At 39.4% G+C, this 19,304-nt stretch overlaps 1 protein-coding gene across 4 annotated transcripts in view; it reads right to left on the bottom strand.

The window, feature by feature from the left end:
• The window catches only part of sema4ab (sema domain, immunoglobulin domain (Ig), transmembrane domain (TM) and short cytoplasmic domain, (semaphorin) 4Ab), a 32,497-nt gene extending 19,681 nt beyond the window's left edge, over positions 1–12,816 (bottom strand). The window contains exons 1-2 of one of the 4 annotated variants that reach the window (XM_060865530.1): positions 12,557–12,816; positions 1,151–1,403 (exon numbers count right to left, since the gene is read on the bottom strand). In XM_060865530.1, coding sequence (XP_060721513.1) covers positions 1,151–1,265 — 115 coding nt within the window. In that variant the 5' untranslated portion in view covers positions 1,266–1,403; positions 12,557–12,816. Of the gene's footprint in view, positions 1–1,150; positions 1,404–10,762; positions 10,903–12,556 lie in introns of those variants that run through there. The other 3 variants (XM_060865532.1, XM_060865529.1, XM_060865531.1) reach the window with 3 other exon arrangements.
• Between the last annotated feature and the right edge of the window lie 6,488 nt (positions 12,817–19,304).

Raw genomic sequence — 19,304 nt, 5'->3', positions numbered from 1 at the left:
AGCGAATTACGTCGGGGGTTTAATAGCGAATTACGTCGGGGGTTTAATAGCGAATTACGTCGGGGGTTTAATAGCGAATTACGTCGGGGGTTTAATAGCGAACTACGTCGGGGGTTTAATAGCGAACTACGTCGGGGGTTTAATAGCGAACTACGTCGGGGGTTTAATAGCGAACTACGTCGGGGGTTTAATAGCGAATTACGTCGGGGGTTTAATAGCGAATTACGTCGGGGGTTTAATAGCGAACTACGTCGGGGGTTTAATAGCGAATTACGTCGGGTTTGTTCCTTAAAGACAACATATGTGATTTAAATATTAATGCAAGAGACCTGGGTTTAGTGAAGCTATAACTTATCTGATAGAATCACCACCAGGACATGAGCAGCAAAAGACACACACATACTTACATACACACACACACACACAGAAAGACAGACATCCAGAAAAACACACACCAGATTTTGTTCATCATGTGACAGATAATCACAACACACGATTGTGCAACCATCGAGAAAACAAACATGTATCTTGTGAGTTTGTGTGTGTTTTATTAGTCACGTCTCTCATACAGAGCGCGCACGCACGCGCGCACACGCACACACACGCACACACACGCACACACACGCACACACACGCACACACACGCACACACAGAACCCTACACTGTTCTATTCTACAGATCCAGTTCTGAAACCTCTCTCATTAACACTTCATTAAAAGGTATAACACCTTATTTATTTCCCCTGATATTCCTCTTAGATCTCAGAGCAAACATACAGGAGGTAAAGTACCCGGGATGAAACAGCTGTAGTCACAGCAGGCGGACGTTAACGCTGCGGTTCACAGAATCATCATAAAGCAGGTGTGAAAACACTGAGGCTGAAATCATTCGTGAATGAAACAGAAGGTTGGCTTTGGTTCTGCTACATTTGTTACACAAACCTATTAAAACACCACCTTTAAATTCATCTGAAACAAATCAACTGTCTGACTTTGACCTTCCAAATAGGACGAAGATGATGATGATGATGATGATGAAGATGAAGAACAGGTCAGGACAGGTCACATGACTTTATTGTGTTGTACACATTCCCAGTTCAACACTTAATGACTGATTAATTAAAGAAACGGGGGAAAAAAAACTACTTACCGAGAGGAAAGGTGACACGAGGGATGATGTGAGGATGACATCTGCTGATCCTGCTGCTGATGATGATGATGATGAAGAGGGAAACGGGGAAGAACCGCTGCTGTATTGATGCCATTGTGGCTGCAGGTGGATGAGGACGAGGCAGACGATGTGCACTATCTGAGAGCGTTCGGCTCAGTGCCGCCGCTTCCTTCTGCGTCTGTCCAATACGAGCCGGAGCACCGCTTGCACAACCCACAGGAAGTCATGTCATCTGTTACAGGAACACAAGAAACTTAGTTCATTACACAAATAGGGACAGAAGCAAGTCGTTTCCTTCTGTCTGCCGCTCACTTCCTCTTTTGAGTGTTAACCGAAACGCTGTGCTCTTAAAGCCGGCTGCATCTTAAAGTCTCAACTGTTCACGTTAATATCAGCCAAAAATATCATCAGATTCTGAACAGTGCAGAAATACAGAAGCAATACACAAGTGTGTGTAGAAGATCTACTGAAGGAAAAAAGTCTCGACTTAACACTCAGAAGGAAAGTCTACATCAGTTTACATCGCAAACTTTGGGGTAAAATACTAAACAAAACAAAGTAAAAACGCAGCAGTGACAGAAACCTCAGTAGAGTTACGCTCAAAGGCAACTATTAAACCTCTACAAATGTTTCTGTCAACACTAAAAATTCATTTTGTTCGTGAGAATCAGAGGAGAAACATTTGTGTGTAAAGTTACATCGTTTCTAATGTTAAATCACAAGAAATCACATGTCCAGTCATGTGACATGATACACCGTGACATCATACACAATATCTACACTGCATTGCATCATCAGCATCCTCTTCACCAACATCCCCACCACCTTCATCTTCCTCACCATCACATCACCACCATCACCGTTATCATCAACATCACCATAACGATAAGCTTCCTCACCTCATCATCACCACCACCTTCATTGCCACCATCAAAATCACCTTCATCATCACCATGATCACAACCATCAACACCACCATCATCATCCTATTGACCATCATAATCATTCACCATCATCATCCTATTGACCATCATGATCATCATCATCCTATTGACCATCAAAATCATCACCATCATCATCCTATTGACCATCATGATCATCATCATCCTATTGACCATCAAAATCATCACCATCATCATCCTATTGACCATCATGATCATCATCATCCTATTGACCATCAAAATCATCACCATCATCATCCTATTGACCATCATGATCATCATCATCCTATTGACCATCAAAATCATCACCATCATCCTATTGACCATCATATCATAATCATCACCATCATCATCCTATTGACCATCATATCATAATCATCACCATCATCATCCTATTGACCATCATGATCCTATTGACCATCATGATCATCACCATCATCACAGCCCAAAGTGCTTTATTCCTGCTTTATCTGCACCCCACAGCAGATCCTAGAGAAGCGTGATGTTTCCATCAGCTACAGAAGCAGAGCTCACACACCAAATGAAGGACTTTAGTCCAAGATTCCAGTCTTTTCCAGAACCTTCTGATCAACAAGCTCAACTGTTCCTTCAGGAGGAAACACCCTTAAAGCCGAATGTGTCAGAAACACGGCACCGGAGTTAAGAGGATTCTGGAGGAAGAGTCTGATTTACACACCAGAAAAAGAAGTTCTGTTGTTTTATCCCCAAAACACCTCAGCGTTGTTCTACAGCTTTAATGACCAGAAACTGTGCTGTAATATTTTCCCATGACGATGATTTTTGTTTACATCATTTAACAATAACATTTGTTCATTTTTTACTTGTTAGAAAAGATGAATTTTTTTTTTTACTTTAGCAACTTATTCATTTTTTTTAGTTTTTCCTTTTTTTGTTATTTACATCGAACGCTGTCAAAAGGTGCGGAAAACCTCTGTCTCTTCAGACTGTCACACCACATGTGCTTTTACTGCTGCGACTAGCTGGCGACCGGCTGAGGAACAAAAAAGAACATTTTTAAGAAATGAAAACGTGTGTTTGTGTGTGTGTGTGTGTGTGTGTGTGTGTGTGTGTGTTTTCTAAAAACTCCTCTGAACTTTTCCACCTCTGATCATTTTTCCCACAGCACCAGAGTCTCTCAGGACTGGTTCAGCTCTGTGTTTGTGGTTCTGAAGCCAAAAAGAAGAAACAAAAAACCCACAGAAACCCACTCCTGACTGTCAGGTTCGAGAGGTTTTAGAGGATTTATAATAAAAAATAAAACGGAAAATAAAACACACAGACACACACAGACACAGACACACACAGACAGACACAGACAGACACACACACACAGACAGACAGACACACACACACAGACAGACAGACAGACACACACAGACAGACAGACACACACACAGACACACACACACACACAGACAGACAGACACACACAGACAGACAGACACACACAGACAGACAGACACACACAGACAGACAGACACACACAGACAGACAGACACACACACAGACACACACACACACAGACACACAGACACACAGACACACACACAGACACACACACACACAGACACACAGACACACAGACACACACACAGACACACAGACACACACACACACACACACACACACACACAGACACACAGACACACAGACACACAGACACACAGACACACAGACACACAGACACACAGACACACAGACACACAGACACACAGACACACAGACACACAGACACACAGACACACAGACACACAGACACACAGACACACAGACACACAGACACACAGACACAGTGCTTTATTCCTCTTACACCACAGTGAACACAATTTTTTTTGTTCTGACGCTTTTCATCCATTTATATTTAATGTCGTGGAAGGTCTACAAAACGACTTCGCTCCTGTTTTCACTCAAACAAAACACCATCTTGTCATGTTACCATAGAAACCATAAACTCCTGAAAACGAATAAAAACTCCTTTAGTGTTACAAAGCACTTACACCGGAGACTCCTTCCAAAGACGTACAACAAACACCGTCTTACAGAAAACGTCACCATATCGACTTCAACACTGATTTTTTTTTTTTCCTGATCTTCTGCAAACTGTTACTATAGAAACGCTAACATATTAGAACAAGTGCTTTGTTATAAACCTGAGGGAATCTTGAGTTTACCTTCTGTGTGGGCTTCCTCAGGGATCTCGGATTCAAAAACATCATGAGTCACATCGTGAATTTTGGACATGTGATTAACTGTAAATAAATCTGTTCTTGTAAAAGGCATTAATCTATTTGTTTAATGACACAATGATTGTTTGCTCAACAGCAGGAAAAAAAAAATCCCAGTGTTTGTCCAGAATTACAGCAGTCTCGACAAATGACTCGCAAATCACTTCATGAATTTGACACGAGTCACTTCAGAATCACAAGACTCAAATTGGTGAATCCTGTGACTGCATTTGCACGCACAAACACACACACACACACTTTTCAGTCATTACCTAAACGTAATACTGTAATTATGAAGCTGTAGATCACATCATCACAAACGTCCCCGTGAGATTCACACTGATTTTTTTTTTTTTTTTTATAAATCTGACTGATAGCATGTTCCATTCTTTCGCTCTCCAACAGCAGCTCTGACGCGTGGCTTATGTTAACACACTCCTCCTAATTATCCTGAAGGTTCCTATAGTAACCGCTCGTTCATGGCAAGACTCTATACGATCGAACGACAAACTAACAATAAAAAGATCAAAATTAAAAATGTATTATTTAAAGAAAAGTGCATGGTTTTCACAGTGAACAGAAGGAGTCTTTGGAGCTTCATAACAGACAAGATTGTACCTTTTGCGTTTCTCAGGAACACGAGACGCTGCATTTGTAGAGTCTCGTGAACTGTTCTAGCACTAAACTGTGTTTCTTTTTTTTCCCCCCACCGTTTTATCCACTTTTTTTTCCTTTTACTTTATTTTGCCATGTTGCAAACATGTCAACAAGTTTTACAGGCTTCTGCATGAGGAGCTGACGAGCCTGGATTCCACACCATGATCATGTGTTCAGCTCTGTACAAAGACACAGCTCACGTCTTTTAGCTAGCGCTCACAAGCCTGAGCACGCTCGACACGCACCACGTCCCCGCGCTGTTATTTAGCGCACAGCTGTAATCTGCCTGTGGGACAGAACAAGGCTCTACAAGCTGACTGTATACTAAAGAAAACATGCAGGAACCAGCTCCATCCTGTAATAACAGCTGTACATCCCTCTAGTCTTCAGTCATAACACAGTGAAAAACTCCTACCTGAGTGAGGAGCATGTCCAGGAGGAACGCTGTGGGGGAAAAAACCTGTGGTAACCTCTCTCTGAGCTTATAGATCATTGTGTGTGTGTCAAGACTATAAAATACCATCCAGATATCCTTACACACACACACACACACACACACACACACACACACACACACACACACACACACACACACACACAATTAGGTTTAGGTGTGTTTACCAAGAACAGGAAAATCACTCCGATCAGGACTGACTAGCACTGAAGTCTGTTTATTTCTTCATCAGCTGTTTGTGTTGGAGTCTAATGAAGACGAACAACTTGAACTGTCACAAGACTTCACAAAGCCTTTATTGTCGTGTGTGTGTACTACATAAAGCTCACTGACAATACAAAGACGCTGTGACAAGAGGCTGTGTGTCATGTTGTAGCACCAGCCTAACTTTGATACCCTACATTTAACTACTCGCCTCTTTAAACGCTCACCAGTTTATGTGCTCACCATTTTACCAGTGCACCAGTATACAAGCTCACCAGTTTATGTGCTCACCAGTTTACTAGTGCACCAGTGTACATGCTCACCAGTTTGTTTTCACCAGTTTACCAGTGCACCAGTGTACACACTCACCAGTTTATGTGCTCACCAGTTTACCAGTGCACCAGTGTACATGCTCACCAGTTTACCAGTGCACCAGTGTACATGCTCACCAGTTTACCAGTGTACACGCTCACCAGTTTACCAGTGCACCAGTGTACATGCTCACCAGTTTACCAGTGTACACGCTCACCAGTTTACCAGTGCACACGCTCACCAGTTTATGTGCTCACCAGTTTACCAGTGCACATGCTCACCAGTTTACCAGTGCACCAGTGTACATGCTCACCAGTTTACCAGTGCACACACTCACCAGTTTATGTGCTCACCAGTTTACCAGTGCACCAGTGTACACGCTCACCAGTTTACCAGTGCACCAGTGTACACTCACCAGTTTATGTTCTCACCAGTTTACCAGTGCACCAGTGTACATGCTCACCAGTTTACCAGTGCACCAGTGTACATGCTCACCAGTTTACCAGTGCACCAGTGTACATGCTCACCAGTTTGTGCTCACCAGTTTACCAGTGCACCAGTGTACATGCTCACCAGTTTACCAGTGTACACGCTCACCAGTTTACCAGTGCACACACTCACCAGTTTATGTGCTCACCAGTTTACCAGTGCACCAGTGTACATGCTCAGCAGTTTACCAGTGTACACGCTCACCAGTTTACCAATGCACCAGTTCACATGCTCACCAGTTTGTGCTCACCAGTTTACCAGTGCACCAGTGTACACGTTCACCAGTTTACCAGTGCACCAGTGTACACATTCACCAGTTTACCAGTGCACACGTTCACCAGTTTACCAGTGCACCAGTGTACACGTTCACCAGTTTACCAGTGCACCAGTGTACACGTTCACCAGTTTACCAGTGCACCAGTGTACATGCTCACCAGTTTATGTGCTCACCAGTTTACCAGTGCACCATTGCACAACTCTGCAACTGAACGCCTCCAGATTTCCCAAAAAGAAAAAAAAGAAAGAAAAAAAGTGGCCTACGTCAACAAACTCGTCGCCTGAGGACACATTAGATCATCAGGCGTTCCAGGACAAATCTGATTTATAGCTGTTTTGGACATCAGGCAGCACACAGTCCAAGATTTTAAGCCGTGAGCGGTTTCTTAATGCACATGAGAGGAAAACACTCTCTACCTGTTATGTGCGAGCACACAAGCTGTGGGAGGTTCTGATCCGAGCAGGAGCCGGACGAGAGACTCACGGTACAGAGGCCAGAGACAATATGATGACTTATTATGGATATATGACACAATACAGCGTGATACAAAACCAAACCAGGTTCAGTTACTTGATATAAAACAAGTGTATTTATTTATGAAATCTAAACTACATGCTTCTCTATTCGGTTCTCTCTTGCACAAATGAAGCTTCATCAGAAAGTATAACTGACTGAATATCTTTTCATTTTGAATATTTATATAATACGATGTTCATGAAATTGCACCGTTCTCGCTGATGCAGCAGAGCTTTAGTCTGTGTCCAGCTCGTGGTCTTGTACATGTCTCACCGGCCGGGTCCTGCACTGCATTCTGGGGCCTGACGTTTGCTCCAAACTGTCGCAGAGAAGTGTTGAGTCTGGACATTGAGTAAGGTTTACACTGCTACTGCGAAGGGTGTTGAACTATAAACATCTTTTAGGTGACATCCTTCATTTTTCTCTTTCCTCCACACTCGGTGTTTACTGTGAACACACACCTACTAGGACTTATTTGTGGATGTATGAAAGTTCCAGTTTGTAATTTTCCAAAATGATGCAGGTTTTCTCTAAAATGGGTCGTGTGACATCACAACACACGTTCAGGCAAATCGTTGCCTCTTACGTGTGTAGAACATTCCAGTTCCCATAGTTTATTCAGATTGTTTTGTTAGAATGAAAATCCATGCATCTGGACCTCTGTGTCTCAGAGAGACGGGAAGACGTCACCGCGACAGGTCTGATCGTCTCGTCTTGTGGATGGTTTTGCTTTGACACACAGCTCCAGGCAATAAGTTCACTTACACACGTACACCAAAACACATGCAGCGCTAACCGACGACTACAAACAGCTAAATCCGTGATAGTGACGCTCTTCTATTTTAGTGCGAATTGAGGAAATTCTGAATCTACAGGATTACACACAGTGGTATTTATTTTACAGATGTTCGAAGTAGACTCTGTCTTGTTAAAGCAGCTGGAAACCGAGTCAGTAAAAGATAAACGCAACAACCAATCAGATAAGAGTAAAGTGGATCTTTATTAAACCCCAAGCAGAAATCTGGTGCCACAACAACGACGAGCCAAGAGCAACAGCAAGGACTTGATGACTTCTCACAGGAGCAGCACTTTAAAGTGCACAATAAAGCCCCCACCCAATAAGACAGCGTTTAAACGCTCGACACTTTACCGTGTGAGAAACCTGAAGGCAGAGAGAGCCGTTAGTAAAATGGGGTGTGACGATTGTTTTCACTTTGAGGCACTGCCCTTGTCTTCCAGCGCTCTTTCAATGATCATGACTCACTGCCAAAGTGAACTGCTCTAAGCAAATCTGTAACAGTTACGCAGACTTGCTGACACACTGTTTACTTGCATCATGTCTCTTTAAAAAAAAAAAAAACATTCCACCTTCTCCACTGCTTAATAATTAACCCCAAATCCCTCATGTGGACCACATTCTCACACTTATTAAACCCATTCGCCAACTAAATCCTCACAGAAATCAAACTCTCACTGACTAAACCCTCACAATTTTTCATCTCTCATACCAATCAAAATCTCATGTTGACTAAACCCATGTGACCAAACTACTTTGTCACCAATAAAAAAAAATCCTTCATGTCGATCAAAGCTTCAGAGACCAAATGACTAAATCCTTCCATAAAGATCAAACCATCACACAGACCACACCAACCAAACACTAACACTCACTAATCCCTCACAAACACTAGCCAAACCCACAGTGACAAACCAATCCCTCAGTCTAACTAATCCCTCATGCAGACCAAACCCCTGACATACAGATCGGCCAAACCCACATATTGACCGAACTCTCACGCTAACTAATCCCTCATATTGATCGCACACTTCCTAAACCCACACGCTGACACAAATCCTTTGTCAGATGGTAGCTGATGAAGTCCTCACTCAACATGAAGAGCTGTAATGAAATGTAGTTGTAAACAATAATCAATGAACGTAGACTAGTTTTTCCTTTTCTGTTTTTTCTCCTGAGATTTTTGACTAACGCCTAATGCACTGTTCAGCGTAATCAGCTGGAACACAGCCGAGATTTCAGCCAAAGGGAACGTGAAGTACTATGAAGACCATAAACACATTAACGGGGACATCTCCATATGGAGTGTTTTCCATTTACACAAGTCTCTGAGGAGATTACACAGGTCAACTACACGAGAGGGGGGGGAGGCTTGAGGGTAAAGAGAGGAAAGTAAATGCCTCTGCAAGGGAGGGGCAGAAAAAAAAATAATCTGTCCTCTGAAAAATATCTCTCCATTTCACATGAACGTGCAAGGATTCACTACAGCTGGGCCTTTAAGTTCGGGGGGGAAGAGGGGGGGGAAGGGGCAGGATCCTGAGGTTTGGGACGGGTCCCAACTCCAAATGCACTCCAACTGAATCTAAAAATCAAAGCAAGAACCCAGGCGTGTTATGTGATGAATTGCATGAGGAACAAGGTCCAAAACAAAACATGTGCAAACAAAATAGTTTGGCCACTCTGACAACACATAAAATGAGGAAAGAATAAAAACACAGAGGAAATGCCGAGCCCTGGATGTGAGTCAGTGATGTTCATAAGAGAGATGATCGCAGCTGGGTCACAGCGAGTCATGAGTAATGTTTTTACACAACATCCTGCACATGTTCATCATGCTCAGTACAGCTCACCTTTTCCACTCGTGTGCTACATATACAGTACATCATGAGCTTAACCTCCAGGATACATCAGCAGGTCCCGGCTTCTTCCTCACACTCCTCATCACACACACACACACACACACACACACACACACACACACACACACTCCCTGTTACCTTCTTACTTCACTCACAAATATCTTAAACGATTTCCTCTAAACTTCAGAACAAATTTCTCTGCTCAAGTAAAACCCAAACTTCAAATACATGTATTCACCTGCATTATACAACCAAAAGTATGTGCACCCCATCACACCCATGGGACCTTGCTTTAGATCTCATTAAAAAATGAGCTGCTCTCTTCTCTTCTCTTCTGAGAAGGTGTTAGACTACTGAATGGATGGTTACAAGTTTTAATCCAGGGTCCAAGCGGACACTGCTGGGCCCCTGAGCAAGGCCCTTATTTCTCAGTTACTCAGTTGTATAAAATGAGAAAACGTAAGCCACTCTGCATAAGGACGTCTGCCAAATACAGAAAACACACTGTCAAATCACTGTATTATTCAATGTTGCAGTGATCACAACAACTACTTCACTTCATCACACCGCTGTCACTGAATGCTTTTCTAAACCACCACATCCTGTACATCAGTGTCAAAGGTTTCGGTTGTACATAGTTGATGCTAATTGTTGTTTTGATGTCACAGTTCTGTCTGTAAGCCAAGGTCAAGCAGGTCTGTCTTGAAAAAGAGATTTATTCCTCAATGGAACTGAACTAGGTGAACAAAAGGCAACAAACATAAAGCTTTAAACCTCTCCTTCTCCTTTACAGGAGACATTGTGTCTTTTGTAATAGGGGGTGTGAACAGCAGTACTTACCTTCAGCTGCCTTGGCTCAAGTCTCTCAATTACACTCTCTATTCACCAGAATATTTCCTCCGCACGAAGGGTTTATCCGGCCAGCGGCTGCACCACAATATAAACCAAATCCACAACCTGTTCTGACATTCTTCATCAGAAATTAAGCTTTTAATGCTTTCTATTTGAGATGGTGCTGACAAAAACTGACACTCCATGACACACACATCCAGCTCCGCCTTGTCTGAGATCTTTAATCGGTAAACACGTCCATGCAAGTGGGTGTCGTGACACGGAGTACGGCACTTAAAAGGGAAAAACAATAGGTAAAGGAAAATTCCTGCACCAACTAATATATGAACCTATGCATGACGCAGTGAGCTGTAAAGATATCTTTACAAAAATCTGCGAATATGCATGAATATGCAAATGAGATGTTTCTCCAAATAGTTGTGCTTCTGTTAGTAAGCAATAAAACACTCAAGGGCATGCTGGGGTAAGAAAATAAGCCATGTCGAGAAGGTGTGCTAAAGCCTACACAAACACAAAGACAAAACATTCATTATTTATTAACAAGCACTTTTTAAGCATTATTTTGGTACTTTTTTTTGCATCATAATAGTCACTCGGACCTTCTGGCCAATCTGATTTAAAATTTAACAGTGCTGTGGTATATATTATTGTATAAAATAGTGTATAATTATATAGCCTGTGGTTCAGCGAGTTTATACAGTGACCCTATAAACGCAGCTCATATACAATGTTTCCTGAATCGCAAGAGAAAGTCTCTGCAAACAAAGAAATAAGTGACCTTTGAGATTTGTAAACAAATAAAACCAAAATGCTACGATTACAATCGGATCATGCCATAAAAAAAACTAGTTATTTCCTGCTACGTTATGACAGATATAAAGATAAATCTTTCAACACCAGACTAACTTACAAATCACTTCTGCTTGTGAATACATTGCTGTGAAACTGGAAAGTGCGAACACCATCTTTTCTCCTGAAGACCTGAAAACTTTGCCGTCACCTTCATCGCTCCATCAACAGTTTTTATTGAATATATAGACACAATATATAAAAGCAAACTCCTTTAACTATATGACCTAAAGTTACAGCTTTATCCTTAGACTGATGATAGAGAACTGACACTGAAGACTCAAAATAATAACCCACATCAACAGTTTTGTGTTTTTTTTTATGTTTATATGATGAATCCCTCATACAGGTCCCTGTGTGGAAGCTTTTAAACTGTGTAACTGTCTCTATATACACATTTTTAACAAAATATATATCTTTTCATGCTTAGTTTACATTGTTATTATCCTTGTTACAGAAACCCTGTGTTGTATAGTATAATATAATTTAACATAGTACCAATAACCTGTCACGTGCCTAACGTTAAACATATAACTAACGTTATAAATTGTGAGGTAAAACCTCCTGACCAATCAGAATCGAGAATCCAGTTCGGTTACAAAAAAGGACTAATTTATGAATTAAAATTCAAGCTACACGATCATAACATAATCTACACTTACACGAACATAAACAACCGTATTTGTATATATACAGCAACAACATATATATTCTTTATACAGTTTTAAACAGAAGTTAGCCAGTTAGCTATAACGATATAATCAGGTGTTTGACCGTTACACACAAAAAAAAAAACTGTGCTCGCGCTCGTGCACGCGCTCATACACGCGCACGCTGCAGTGTCAACAGTGCAAGAGGGGGGAAAAACTTCTTTCGTTTATTTATTTATATACATATATATTTTTGCATCACGTTATTAAAAGCGTGTGTAACCTTTTTTTAAACGCACTCACGCGTTCATGCGTTGCTCTCCACCTTGTTTTGGCATCCCAGAATGTTTATAACGTCACTCCACCGTGGCCCGGTCAACTCCTTTATGGTAAAGAAACGTCCCCTTAGAGGAAAAAGGCAACACGGAGCCTCTACCTGCACCTACGGGGTGATAAAACGTCCGATCTTCGCCGTTTTAAGTGGCTTTCGGTGCTTTCTCGTAGCCTTAAAGCGGTCATGCTGCCTGTCGCACCCACGCTGTTATGGATACAGGGAGAAGGAGGAGGGGTAAAGGGGGCGGGGCGTGTCTCAATCCACAAGCCCTAGATAGTGAACACTAGGTAGGGCACAACGGTTGTGATGAAACCGTTTCCTCATTGCACAGCTTATTTCCCCTGATAGGAGCTTCTGATTAATAATACTACTACTACTACTACTACTACTACTAATAATAATAATAATAATAATAATAATAATAATAATAATAAATCAAATTACATCTGCACAAATTACATCCACTTGATTCATTAGAAATTATTTATTTATTTATTTATTTCGTGACAGTTTTATTGACAATGACACTTTTATTAAATGACCTCATATTCTCCTGCCAGATGTAGTAGTTGTTGTAATATTTTGGCAGAAAATGTATGAGGGAAAAACCCTACAACCTCTGAAATGGAAATGTTTCTTTCCAACAAGCCATCAGACTCCTTAATAACTGAACTGAACTGAGCACAACACACACACACACGCACATCAACTGCACAGACCTACACCAAATACACACACTTCCGATATATATCCATCAAACTGTTTACATGCTGTTTTTGCACACTGTTTTTTGCTCTTTGCACATCCTGTCTCACATTTCAGTTGATTGCTGTTTTGCACAATACTTTACATTATCTCAGGTAACTAACATACAGTATTTACACTTTCGGCACTGTTTCTGTTTATTGTCTTTTGTGTATTGTCTTTTTTGTAGTGTCTTTTTTGTATTGTCTTGTAATTTTTTGTCTGCACTGTCTTTTGTCCTGCACCATCTTTTCTGTCTTGTTTGTCTTGTCCTGCACTGTCTTTCTGTCTTTTATCCTGCACTGTCTTGTCTGTCTTGTTTGTCTTGCCCTGCACTGTTTGCACCAGGTTGCACAGTTGCACTTTAGGTGGCTAGGACTAACTTATAAGTCCTTATCTTTGTTTTATGTAGCACCACAATCCTGGTGAAACATTGTCTCATTTCACTGTGTACTGCAACAGTTATATATGGTTGAAATGACAATAAAAGCTTCTTGACTTGGAAGCCCAGTGGTGTGGTCATTCAACTCCTAGTAACCCTCCACCATCCGTCGTGCCCAATTTGCCCAACCTGACATCACAACAATAAGGTGTTGCATTTCAGCTTTAAATGAGGTGCAGTGTTTTTATTTACTATGTAGCTTCTGAGTTGTGAAAAGGTGTTTTAACCACTAACGTATTAAGATTTTATTTTATTTTTATGAGCAATGATGAACAAGACGTTGCTTATGAGCAATGATGAACAAGACAACAATACACACACACACACACATACAAGATATGTTTGTTCATGAGGAAGAAATGATTCATGTATGATTCATGTGTTTAAATCAAAATTTATCATGGAACTTTTATCTCAGCATCAGTCCCAGTTTGCATCATTGATGTCTTTGTCATATTTTTTTTTAATCAACAGCAACCAAACTTCTCAAAGTAACATGACATTTTTCTTTATCACTAACATTAAATAGCTAGCTTAATAGGTTAACTAGCTTCAATCAGTCAAGTCAATAAGCTTTTATTGTCACTTCAACCATGATGCAGTACAGCATTTAACCAGGACCAAGGTGATACATAAAACAAACACAGAGTTAAGGACTTAAAGTAAACTAGTGCAAACAGTGCAAGACAAACAACAGCGCAGACAGACAATACGAAAGACGCAGCTTCTACATGTTAGCGTTTCTCTAGATCGCCTCATCCTGAAATCTAAGTCGTTGTGTCTGTGGTGAAAAATTAGACCTTAATGACAATCTATTTCATGCGAATTAATTGTTAAAAAGTCATAGATTTGAGTGTTTATGTGTGTTAAGTACACACAGGTAGTGAACCAATGTAGCCATTTAGCCGTTAGCTGATATTAACAAGCTGAAAGATTGATATTTTATTTATACAGGAGATAAGCTTATGAGCCTATAAAAATGCTAATGTATTTTGAACACCCTGAAATCTCATAGCAACGGGAGAATATTTTGCAACTGTAAATGTTTCTTAACATGTCTAGACGAACACGGGTTTGTCCTCCTTTGAGGTATGAGTAACTTTCAATAGATTTCTGGGAATAAAAAGTCTACAAAGGTGTGTGTGATGAAATTACAGACACGGATATGATATGTCATTATGTTATAATAGAGCTCTCTAAAGAAAAATGAAAGATGAAAAGTAAACTAGAAAATACAAATATATTATTAAAAAAAGGGAAAAAAATAACATCATCCTACACATCTCTGGAACTGTACTGGATCAGGATGAACACCGTTTTCTTTTTAAAATATAGTTTAAAGGTATCAAGTAGTGCACATGAGATACAGTATGTATCTTGCATACTTAAATAAATTTACATACTTAAATACATTTACATAAATTTACTCCTAATTTAATCCTAGTTTAGTGTGAACTTCCTCAGCGTGTGAGAAATGGCTAACACACTGAGCAAGTTCACACTAAACTAGGATTAAATTAAGAGAAAATAATGTTTTATTCTATCTGACGTGAGGTACCGTAGAGTAATTAAGCACTGTAGCATAAAACATTCAAATTTAAGAGTTGAATACAAATGTTATGATGCACTGGATTCCATTATGCTAATGTTCTTGTATGCTAATACTTTTAAACCGTGTATTGAGGCAAAAATACAAAACTACAAAACGTTTATTTGTACCCAAGACGTTTTGGAGTTAAGTTCAATGAATATGTTGTATTTATTTTTATTGTTTTGTTTTTTTACTATCCTGCGTTTTGTGTGTAATGTTTACACTTTGTGTTGGATATACTCGATAGCTAACGGCTAACAGGCTGCAATTAGCTGACGTACACAAGTGTAACTTGGCATGTAAATTACCTGTGAATAATATTTTAATATTTATATCCTTTGCACTTGTGACATCTAGTGGTAGTTAAAGGAAGAGTTTAAATATGTCTGACTTAAATATATCCATAGTGGACTAGCTGTAGTTAATTAACCATTTCTGACCAATCAATATAGAGAATTGTTCAGTGTTGTAGGTGTTCAATATTTTGCGGTTTAATAATCAAAAATAACAGTGTAGTCGTTTATAGGCTATTTTTGCATTCTGCATTTATGAGTCTGTTAGTTGAGTCTATCACAGGAAACACACACACACACATACACAGGCATTCACACCTAGACACATCTTCTGACATGTTTTTCGAGGTGTGATGAAACACATAAACACACACACACACACACACAGGCATTCACACCTAGTCACATCTTAATGTTTCCAATCAGTCTATTTATTGACATGTTTTTGGGAGGTGTGAGGAAACACACACACCCACACACACACACACACACACACACAGGCATTCACACCTAGTCACATCTTAATGTTTCCAATTTATTTATTGACATGTTTTTGGGAGGTGTGAGGAAACACACACACACACACACACACACACACACTTTTTGTGTATTGTGTACAAAAAATACACACAAAGTATTGTGTACACAAAATACACACACACAAAGCCATTCACCTTGGCTAACATGGCTAATCACCAGTTTATAACCAGTATATGATTACGGTATTGTAAGTCATTAGAATGCTAACTTACCGGTTTTATTCAGTCAGAAAGTTTTGATTTCAGCTCTCATCTCTTGCAAAGATAAAGCCACATACAGCAAAACTATCCATCCATATTTAAAAAAAAAAAACCACTAATAATAATAATGAAAATAATAATAATAATAATAATAATAATAATAAAGCTGCATGCATATAGCTTTACAGATTTATTATAATAAAAGAATGTTCATGTCTTTCATTTTTCTCCTGAGCAGCAGGTTGGCTAACACACAGTGACTGCAGTGCAGTAAGAGGATCCACAAGAGGAGAAAAGAGGATTTGAGGCTTAACCCTGACCTCGAAACATGTCTCCAACCCAGCAAAGATTAAAGAGACAGTTTAAAAAATGCACAAGACGACGTGTCACTAATACTAGGTACATTTTGCACCAGATCGATGAGGCTAATTTAGCTAAAGGTCAACGGAAATCTTTCTGTAACTACAAATCTTCATGCACTTGCTTGTGTACTCGGTAAATAGTATGTATTCAATTTAAAAGTAGAACTTTCTCTTATAACTTGCCTTAGAAATGTTCAACATATTCTCAGGAAAAGTTACTCCTCTTTTCCAAAATGGCTGTCAGGATAAAACAGTAGCTTTTAGCGACAATGTTTTCTTTATGTTAATAGACTACAATAAAATATGGAACTGCGTGATCAACTGTGTGATGTTTGAGTGAAATGTTTACTTGTGTGTGTGTGTGTATGTGTGTGTTTACAAAAAAGATTTTGAGTAAGATAAACATCATTATATTAGCCTGTTAGCTTTAACACACGTGTAGCCAGAGTGTAAAGCTTTACATTTTTAACATCTAACTCAGCTTTTTGCCTTTTGATCTACTTTAATGTGACTCTGTAGGTGTTTGTTTCATCCTGACAGCTAAATGTGCTCTGTGATTAAATTTAGTTCTACTCTTTTTTGCTTTTTAGATCTATAAATTACTCCAGAGTTTGTTTAAAAGTGTTAGATGTTGGTTTGAGGCTGTAGCGGTGCATCAGTTCTTCAGTACCGGTTTGTAGTACTGACAACACACACCACCTCATTACTGCTCACAAAGGTCACAATGATGTTATCACAGAGACGATATACAGGAAAAGCACACAGCGTGGGCGTCGTGGATTGTAGGTCATCGCGCTCCGCTTTCGATCGCAGCCTCGACTGCGTTGGCGTTTACGGCCTGCGTGTGGTTTTAGACCAAACACTGAAATGCTGAGCTGTTGCTCTGCAGCTACGGACACGGATATGAACACTGAGGGGGAACATTTATGGCATGCGGTGTGACAGATTTACTGTTTATCAAAAAAAAAATACTAGATAAAAATACTTTTACAAATATGATTACATTCAGTTAAATTCATTGGGATTTGTGTAAACATTTGTGTAAAGTTGTACAGAAATTTATTAATTATAAATTTGACAGAAATATATAAATTTAGAATGTTTTTTTATTTATTTTTAATATTTTTTGTTAAGAATTTTCAATGGAAGGTAAAAACTAAAAAAGATTTAATTTCACACATAATAAATTGTTTCTCTAAAAAAATCAATTGTGTTGAGCAACAAAATTTTAACCCAAAGTATTTTTTATAACCCAGTTTTCAAATAAATTTGAGAAATAATATTGATAAAAAAAAATTTAATTTGAGAAATAAATATGGAAAAGAAATTGATGGTTTAAATGTGTTTAAAAAAAAGTGTTTTAAACACGTTTATGGTATCTGTTGGAGTCGTATGCATACATATTAATAAATGTATCTATACGACTACAATAAATACCATAAACACGTTTAAAACACTTTATTATTCAGGACTGTTGTTCATTTGATCATCATAAAAGTATTTGAAGCACTATTTTAATTAACAAAGGTGTTAATGCTACTAAAGCAGCTGAAGTATTTTTAAAGTCATACTTTTACTTTTACTTTTAAATACCGGAGGTGAAAGTGGTAAACGAGAATGTGCAGAACCTTTAATGTGTACATCAGAGCAATGACTGTGCTTTAGTAGGCATGTGGAAGTCTGAACAAATCAGAACAACCAACCCAGTGTGAGCTCATGTGAAGAAAATCTGAAAATGTTCAACTGCATAGAAACACAAACACACTACAGCAATTTCAAACCATCTGATTTCACTGAAAGAATCACATTGTATGTAGAGGAATAAGTTTTATTGTATTTATGTTTATATGAGCCTAAAGCACACAGGGATTTATTGCTGTTGTTGTTTCATTTTATGTTAATTCTGAATCGATCAGTTCCTCAGCTGCAGTTCAGAAGTGGAGAAGACAGATAACCCTGCTCAGCTGCTAAAGCTGTTAATAATGGTTGTAGCTGCTTACATGTATTGGTGGTGTGTAAAGTAAGGACAGTGACTCGTTACTTTAAGTGAGGACCTTAATAAAGAAGACTGAGAGAAGACTGGAAATGTGCTGAGGAGAGACGGAATCCTGGAGAGACGGAATCCTGGAGGATCTCCTTTATCTTTCTATTTTTAGTTTCATCTTTTGTAAATTTGTCTTTCTTTCTTTCTTTCTTTCTTTCTTTCTGACAGGATGTTCCACGGCACACTGAGATGCGGGGGTTTTGACTTTAACCTTCTGTAATCGAATGGGGACAACAGAAAGTGCACTCTCACACATTCTTTCTTTCTTTCTTTCTTTCTTTCTTTCTTTCTTTCTTTCTTTCTTTCTATCAACTCATCATCTTAGTCATACACTAGATTTGATAATATCACACGAAATAGATGTCACTGATATAGATATCATACCTCAAAGTGATGAAATCACTAACCATTAGAACTATTATTCTGACCACAAAAGACAGATTTAAAGATAACCTGCCTGATCTGTCTCAACTTCCTACTG

The sequence above is a fragment of the Tachysurus vachellii genome, chromosome 3, assembly GCF_030014155.1.
Source record: "Tachysurus vachellii isolate PV-2020 chromosome 3, HZAU_Pvac_v1, whole genome shotgun sequence".
Lineage (NCBI taxonomy): Eukaryota > Metazoa > Chordata > Actinopteri > Siluriformes > Bagridae > Tachysurus > Tachysurus vachellii.
The sequence above is the reverse complement of the archived record's forward strand: the minus strand, read 5'-3'. Positions and strand labels throughout refer to the sequence as shown.